This window comes from Monopterus albus, unplaced genomic scaffold (genome assembly GCF_001952655.1).
Source record: "Monopterus albus unplaced genomic scaffold, M_albus_1.0 scaffold50.1, whole genome shotgun sequence".
NCBI classification, from domain to species: Eukaryota; Metazoa; Chordata; class Actinopteri; order Synbranchiformes; family Synbranchidae; genus Monopterus; species Monopterus albus.
The window spans coordinates 3,626,816-3,635,910 of NW_018127930.1; the positions used below are offsets into that span (position 1 = coordinate 3,626,816).

At 38.4% G+C, this 9,095-nt stretch overlaps 1 protein-coding gene across 3 annotated transcripts in view; it reads left to right on the forward strand.

Moving 5' to 3' along the window:
• LOC109960802 (leucine-rich repeat transmembrane neuronal protein 4) overlaps positions 1-9,095 on the forward strand; it is a 101,434-nt gene that overhangs the window by 7,206 nt on the left and 85,133 nt on the right. Inside the window, exons 2-3 of one of the 3 annotated variants that reach the window (XR_002275048.1) lie at positions 4,209-5,833; positions 9,000-9,014. Coding sequence is in view for 1 of the 3 variants with exons in the window: in XM_020601165.1 (XP_020456821.1) it covers positions 4,209-5,770 (1,562 nt within the window). In the remaining 2 variants the exon portion in view is untranslated. Of the gene's footprint in view, positions 1-4,208; positions 5,834-8,999; positions 9,015-9,095 lie in introns of those variants that run through there. The other 2 variants (XR_002275047.1, XM_020601165.1) reach the window with 2 other exon arrangements.

Genomic DNA, 9,095 nt, shown 5'->3' on the forward strand with positions numbered 1-9,095 from the left:
GGGTTAACAAACTCTGAGTTTCGACAAAACCGCCTTCTTGAAATAGGCCCCAGGACTCAGACAAGGACCAAAAGCAAAACAGTCAATATGTATATTCTGTATATGTGTTTGTGTGTTCATGACAATACTCCCTACAAAGCTTTTCTATATTGTATCTAATCAGTGTTACAAATACAAAATGGATACACCAGGATATATGAGGTTTTCTGGTCACTGTTGAAATGGGGATAATTTGGCTACCTTTGCTGTCATCTGAAAGGTAATTGGAGACTAATAGGGTGGCTTAGTCTGGTCTGGGGACGTTCTGCCCTATGTGTTAGAGTTCTATCCAGCCTTTGTGTGCAGTCAAGGCTGAGGCTGGTAGCAGTTTTGTCAATGACAAGCAGCAAATAGCAATGAGCCACTTGTGTGCACTCAAAGTGCACCAGTTAGTGAGTCCATTTGCCAAGTTATTAAGCTACATTTGGTTTTATTTTAGGTCAGCAGTAAAGTGCACTTATTCTCTTTGTGTTAGGGTTGAGAGGCAGAAATAGCTATCTTCTCATGCTGAGGACAGCAGGACTGTCTGCAACATAACTAAGCATTACATGCATGCCTTTAGACAAGCATTCACTTTGACTTATCCATCTATATTAGATTTAGACTGATAACTTCAGAGTAACAGTGAAAAATGAGGAGACAAGATCTATATATTATCATACCAAACAATAAAAAAAGCAAGAAAAATGTTCATCCTAAAATTTATTTTGAAAGCAAGAAAGCAAGTAAGCAGTTGGTAAGTGAAAACTGAAATCAGCATGGAAAGATAAAGGGCTGAGGAGATGGTTTTGACCACATGTACAATAACAGACTTCATATTATAAAAGACCATGGTGGCTGCAGGGTCCAAGGACATGCATAATTAGCTTTCTTTTCAAAAGGATAAAGAACTACATGGAAATTGTTCATTTAAGTATATACAGCAGACAAACAGTAATGGTGAGAGGTATGTCAGTTATGTAACAGTTAATAGAGACCTGAATCCCATGAGTGACACCTCAGTGGGTGACTTGTACTCCTTTGTGAATAAGATTAGAGGAGTAGTGTGGAAGGAGATGGCTTACAGAGGCATTAGTGCACAGAACGCTCATTAAACCACATACAGTGTCAGCAAGGGGAGAGATGTCTTGAAAGACAAGCTCAATCTGAAAGAGATGGGAGAGTCACATCTAAGAAAGCATAGCCTGTTATGCACACGAGAAAAAAAAGCAATAGGGGGTGTCTATATCCTCCTGAGATAAGTGTCAAACATAAAATTTAGAAAACATTTGCATTTATGTTCAACAGCCCACACATTCATCTCCCCAGTCAGAAGATTTGTTTGTTAAAATTAATTAGTATTAATTTGCATTGTTCTATATCAGTCTTTTTTTGCAAGCCTCTGAGAGACAGTTATTGGCAAATAAGTTAAAGTTACATTCATATCTCTGAAAAAACAAACTCGCTGCTTGTGATCATCATCTTTCCATCTTCTGTATTTACTGTACAGTATGTGAAGTTATCACAACTGTGGGATAAGAGATGAAGACATGATTTATATATCAGCTTGTATAGTCAATGCTAAGCAAAACTTAAGAGTTCTATGATTCCATTCATCTGAAAGGAATGATGAGAGGTTTCTCTGAAAACAAATAGTAAGTGTGTCTCCCTCTCTCTGTCATGCTGTTAGATATACACACACATACAATACCCATATGGGATTGGCAGATGCTTGGCAAGGAGTAAAATAGCTATGTCAGATAGCATATGCTGTTTGATGCCTCTCAGGCACACAATGTCAGGGAATTATTTCTGACAAATCCTGCACGGATTACAGAAAATATTAGAAAATTGAAAGCATGCTCACTGTCTCAACTATGCCACAAGTATCTCTACAATCTGCGGATTCTGTGTTGGTTCAGTTTCATCACCAGTGTAACACGTCTACATTTAACACCTTCATTGTAATGATCTTGGTGAGGATGGTGCCTGACACCTAAACATCTTTTGTAAGCTAATTAAAGTATGGACTATTTCTATCCTGAAATATTAATCTTATCTCAATATGATAATGGTAATAAACTCCATAGTTGGTGATATTGCCTTGACGAACACACATAAGTAGTGAATACCCACCCCCCATACCACTTCCTCAAGGGAAAATCAATGTATCTTAATGACAGATCATTAGTGGCTATGTAAAGGGGAACAATTTTAATGGAAACAACTCTGTCTCACCTCAGAACAAGGAGCAATATTAGGAAGCTATTGGGCACATTTGTTCACTCCTAAAAATGTAATTTATATAAAAAGCTCATACTCACACAAAATTAAGTAGTTTATATCATAAATATGTTGTCATTCTCCACAGACAGATTTGATATTCCGGTAGTTGTTTTCTGTAGCAAAATGTGTAAATGGTTACAATGATTTTTTATTATTATTATTAATATTACCTGAGAAAGCAGAAGTGATAATTTATGCTAACCCTTTACTGATTTGGTTTGACTAAATATGAAATATTGGACTCTAATTTGAAATGCCTCTAGGTTTGTATAGACAGCTATAAATGAATGTTGAATGTTAATTAACTTGAATGTTAATTTGCTTTGTACAGGCTGCCTTTCATGACTTATCTGCTTCTGCCATTGGTGTTATGATGGCTTATGGGGTGATTCAGTAAAAATACACAAAGATCTGATTATGTAAAGGTTGCTTTACTTCAATGTTGAATCTCAATGTGTATTCATTGTAAACTTGCATCACAAGTGACCTCAGTCCAAATAACTTGGACCATGTTATTTGGGGTAATGAGTGCACACTTTGTAAACTCAGTTTTACATCCAGTTATAAAATGGTTTTGTCATTAAAATAAAAAAGTGGTTTATGAAAGCTAATCATCATTATCATCTCATTAGCTGATCATAGCAAGCAATATTAATTAGTATATTACAAGATCTGGTAATTTATTATTGTTCTTTAAAAGTAATCAATAAAAGCTTAGGATCAATTCTAAAATTAGGAAACTAAAACAAGGCACTCACAGAGACAGCAATACAGTTATGGTTATCTTTTGTAGTCTGTTAAATTTTGGTAGAGTTAGATCACAATCCAAAAGTAAAATCCAAGATCATGAGATATACTTTGGCTTAAACATATGACACTTTATATACAGTATATGAAGCTAAGGAAACTTGCATAATAAACAGTCCCTCTTTTGTTACAACCTATTTCAAAATCAGCACAGCTGTAAGCTGGAAAATGTCGGTTTTGATTTTGCTATGACAGCTGATTGGGTGTAGGGGCTTTCCAAGATATGGAAAAAGGAACTTTTAGTACTGTATACGATATACTGTACACCTCAGTCAACAGTTTAGACACACTTTCCTTTTGAACTAAATGGGAAAGCATGTTCATTGACTGGCAGTATACCTCTGGAGAACTGATGAATCAATCTGGACATAAGGAAAGGGAGGGGCTCAAGCGGGTACTGTACAGTGGAGGAAGGTAAAAGGAAAAAAACCCTGATTTCTGGAAAGTGCACACATGATTATGAGTTCAATAATGGCAAAAGGAACAACCTAACAGCTAAAATAGTTGGGATCTTCTCTGGCATCTCTCAAAATGAGGCAAAAGGAATCTAACAATTTCAGAATGTATAAACAATAAAACAATCCCGAAAGGCCTGAGGATGGGCTCCTCTGGCTCCTCCTCTTTATCAGTTCTTTTATAAGAAATGAAAAGTTTTCCATATAAGTTTATTGACTTTCACAGGTAAACTAAGTATTGTTTGGTGATTTTGCTTTCACTCCATTTTGTTTTTGACAAAAGGGTTGATGCACACACATCAGTCATTACAATGAGTATGGACAACATGTACACAATATAAACAAAAATATGCACAAGTCAGATCATTATTGTTGTGCCAAATCTTTTCTAGGACGATAAGTCAGGTCTGGGTATGCATATTTTATTACTTTATCATTTAAAAAAATAATAATTTGTTGGAAAAAATTTCCAGTACTAAACAGGAGGAAAAAATAAATAAATAAATGAATAAATATTAGCCAGTCACTGTGTAGCATGTATTTATCAAACAAAATTGCAAGGTTTTGGAACTTTGTAATAACCTCATCAGCTTCACATTTTTCTCCTTTCTCGTTTTCCTCTCCCCCTCCCCCTCCCTATAGGCTCTGCTCTGCAGTGTCGCTGGCTAGTGGTCCAACTCCTGATGCAGGTGTGGCTAGCAGCAAATCCATCTTTGAGTGAGCGCCCATGCCCAAAAAGTTGTCGCTGTGATGGAAAAATAGTCTACTGTGAGTCAAGCGCTTTTCGCGATGTCCCCAAGAATCTCTCAGGAGGCTGTGAAGGCCTGTCTTTGCGGTACAATAGCCTTGCAAGCCTTCGTGCAGGCCAGTTTGTAGGCCTTAACCACCTCATCTGGCTTTACTTGGACCACAATTACATTGCCTCTGTGGATGCAATGGCCTTTCAGGGCATCCGCAGGCTCAAAGAACTGATCCTGAGCTCCAACAAGATCACATCGCTCCACAACACCACATTCCACCCTGTACCTAATTTGCGTAATCTTGACCTGTCATACAATAAGCTGCAAGCCCTGCAGCCTGGTCAGTTTCAGGGCCTACGAAAGCTTCTCAGTCTGCACATACGTTCAAACTCTCTAAAAATTATCCCAATGCGTCTGTTCCAAGACTGCAGAAATCTTGAGTTTTTGGATCTGGGTTACAACCGCTTGCGCAGTATTACTCGGAATGCATTTTCAGGCCTGGTCAAGCTCACTGAGCTCCATCTGGAGCATAACCAGTTCTCAAAAATCAATTTCTCTCACTTTCCTCGCCTCTACAATCTGCGGGCACTTTACTTGCAGTGGAATCGCATCCGCTCGATGAGCCAGGGCCTGACCTGGACTTGGGCTTCGATTCAGAAACTGGATCTGTCTGGGAATGATCTGATGGAATTAGAGGCGGTAGTTTACCAATGCCTCCCCAACCTGCAGACCCTCAACCTGGACTCCAATAAGTTGACCAATGTCTCCCAGGAAGTCGTTGATGCCTGGATCTCTTTAACTACAATTAGCTTAGCTGGAAATGTCTGGGACTGTGGCCCTGCCATCTGTCCTCTGGTGGCCTGGCTAAGAAACTTCAGAGGAGCAAAGGAGACCACAATGATATGTGCTTCCCCCAAGAAAGCCCAGGGTGAAAAAGTGATGGATGCAGTTGAAGCTTTTGGTGTTTGTCAATCAAATCCAATGACAACACTCACTGTCAGTATTCCTCCATACCCATCCAGTGTCCCTGTGCAGACTGAGCATCACCCAGCTATTCTTGCTTCACCTACTGGTTCTGGAAAGAGAGGAGAGGAATCAATTAGAATCCCCACATCATCATTTGGCACCCCACCTGTGGCACTTCCACCAGAGCAAGACTTGGAGCCCGTGTCTTTCCATAAAATTGTTGCTGGAAGTGTTGCCCTTTTTCTATCAGTTGCAATGATCCTGTTGGTAATCTACGTGTCCTGGAAGCGCTATCCTAGCAGTGTCAAGCAACTGCAGGAGCATTCAGCAGCAGCCCGCAAACGCCGCAAGAAAGCTAGAGAGACGGAGCGCACCCTGAGCTCTCCACTGCAGGAGTACTATGTGGACTACAAGCCCACCAGTTCTGAGGCCATGGATGTGCTTGTCAATGGGACCGGACCCTGCACCTACACCATCTCAGGCTCCCGAGAATGCGAGGTATGACCCACACCACCGCCACTTCTCCTAAACAAAACTCTGTCCACAGCGAAGCAACCAGAGGTAATTATTTACACTGCTTTGACAGATGATAAGTCTGCTACTTGATCACTTAGCCTTGCACAGCTTAGGTAAACAATATGTACCCATGGATTAATATTGAAAAAAACCTGAGATGGTTTTAGGATCACCATGTTCATAACAAGATTTCCCGTGCTTTCAGATGGTTGTTTGTATATTCGCATTAAACCCTTATCTTACAAATCCTATTGTGCATAATCTTTAGCTTATGCTGTGTTGTTTGTGGTAAGACATTTGTGTTTGTTTAGGTTCTTATTTGATTTCTTTTTGCTTGGATGTCACGGGCATTGTGCTTTGTGTTTGCTGTACAGTTATTTAGTTTTTTTAATGAGCAGTATTATGTGAGAATAGCTGAATAGCAGAAAGATTCACGTCTGAATACTGGGTGTGAATGCAAATAGAGATGTTTGCCGCTAAGTAGAGCTTCCTCTGAGCTCATGATTTCACACTTTTCTTGACAAAGCTATGATCATCAAGATATTTGTTGGAAAATACTTAATGCTCATCGTCCCCCCACAGCACGTTCTGATTTTCTTCCTTCCTTTGCACACTGGAATACTGAAGTTACTCACTTGTTTACTCAAAAATAAAATACATGTTATGTGATACACAACCACCCACACACCCAGAAGTAATGTTTGATAGTCCCAAAAGAAGAGGGAATTATTTGAAATCTTCTGTACGGAGCCAAGTAAAGATCTTCAAAACAGTCTTTTCAAACTGCATCAATGTAGAATACTACTTTTCTCTTCTAGATTTCAGTTAGTACACGTATGTATATCTCATATACTGTTCCACTTTTGGTTAAACCTTTATACATACATATATATATATATAATATATATAAAATCATACCCATTCTAGTTTATATAGTTCTATTCCACAAATTTCAGGTAGGTTCTCTCCAGAGGAATGACTATAAATGCAGAGGTTTAAAAAGAGAGGAGGAGGAGGAGGAGGAAGGCTTGCTCCTCCACATTCTTTCTATTTCTGTTTCTGATTGTCTGGCCTTATACAGGCAGGTCACCTGGTAATATGCAATGTTTGCAGGTTGCTCGCACTGCTTTGATTGTAAAGAGAGAACACAAATCATAGCTGCAATTTTGTTGTTGGTTGCTCTGGCGTCTCCCCATAAGTTATGTTTAATGTGACTTTTTAAATGTAATACACAACTGAAAATGATGTTATGAAAGAGGAAAAGAGAGTATCTGTACTTAACAAGCTTTCCAATACCAAATGCCCTTCCATTTAAATTATGCAGGTTTCATATTACCTCATTTTGACACATTTTTTATAGATATGACCCAACAAGCCATTTTGTCCTCTTGCCAACAAAATGTGTGCAATGACATTTTATTTTCCAGGTAAAACATTCATTACAGAAGTTGAAAATGATAACTCATCACCCCCCCACAAACAAAAGTGCATTCAGCGAGCACATGTACCTTCACCAACACATCACATTTAATCATGCAAATGGGTCCCTGTGAAAAATTTGATCCAGAACAAAATGTGGTCCTAAAATCATTGATTTGGATTGGATCCAGATCATCTTTTAGGGTATGATACGCAGTTATACTGTGCATCATACCTGAACATTTCAGTTCTGTCTTCATTACAGGCAAAGTTGTGGCAGAAAATAATACTATGGGGTTTTCAATGTTAAATTTAAATGGATGTCAGATCCGTAATTGGATCAGAGCCACATGAAATTTGATCAGTTGACAGGCATTGCCACCCTTCATATGATGCAAATTCCAAATGATTTTGATACCCTTTGATGGAGATATACATTTTTAAAATTTTGTCCCATGTTAAAAATAGGGATTTTTGAGATTTTTTTTTTCCATTAGTTTTTGTGACCTGGTCCTTTGACCTTTTTCGGACATAATCTAATCACTTCTAGGGTTGGTCCCCACCAATACCCAGTATGCTTATGATCCATCCACCCATTTGTAATACTGCTAAACAACACACAAAACCAAAAACATAACCTCCTTGGCGGAGGTAAAAATTGATTGCCTTCCAGAATGTCATGTGGCAGAGGATAGATTGGCTGATTGTCATTCTCAGCACTCATTTTCAGTCCTGACGCTCAATGCCATTTGGATGGGACTATTCTCTGACTCATATTGTATGGTCTGGGGAGGCCTGTAAGTGATGTTATTTATGAAAGGTCCTCCAGCTTCACTTTAAGGGACCACACAAAAAAGTACCCCACAGTCTTCCCATCAGTGCACACTAGAAACAGGCTTGCCATGTACCACTGACATCGTTGCATTTATCATTAACCTTTTATCTTGACTTGATTGAACTTGGCAATTTGCTGATTCTGTTATCTTCTGAGTCAAATAAAGCAGGAATTAACATACGCTAAGAGGGGAAAGGGCCAATTAACACTATAGAGCCAGAAGAGTGTAACAACTTGAAAAAATGAGGATTTTTAAGTTTTTTTATAAGTACAGTACTGTGAAAAAGTCTTAGGACACTACTAGATATATTGTTTTAGCAATGTTATGATGAGGAACATTGTTTTTAAACATTTCAATAATTTTGTCACACATATGTTGACATAAGCTGACGATCCCCAGCCCATCTTTGCTCCTAAAGGGCTTGGCCTTTCCAGGATGGCACTTTTGTACCAAATCATGATTACAATCATCTGTTGACATCACCTGTTTCAAATTAGATCATCATTTCATTGTTTTACCTCATTACTACTAGCCCTGAAATGCAACCATCCCAACTTTTTTGGAATATGTTTGCAGGTATCAGAATTAAAGTGAGTGTTTATTTTGAACAAAGAATAAAATTGTTGCGGTATCACATCAAATAATGTGCTGCTATATTGTTTTCAATATAATACAGGACACAGATGATTTACACATCACTATTTTCAGTTTAAATTTTTATTTTGCATACAGTCCCAACCTTTTCTGATTTGGGGTTGTAGAAAATATATGAAATATGTACACAGCATAAAAAATTTCAGAAAAAATCTGCAAACTAACTAGTTATTCGAGATGTGGTATTCAAGCTGTTCTAAAGAAATAGGAATAATTTGGAGAGGTCAAAGACAAAAATAGAAGTGGAAGACCAAGAAACTGTTCAAATCTGATGAGAAGTTTCTCGGTTTCTTCTCTAACAGAGGAAATCCAGCAAAGACCTGGCTCAGCATCTGGTAGCTTCATCTGGATGCCAAGTTGATCCTTCCACAATCCGAAGAGGCTTTCGGAGCAGGCTT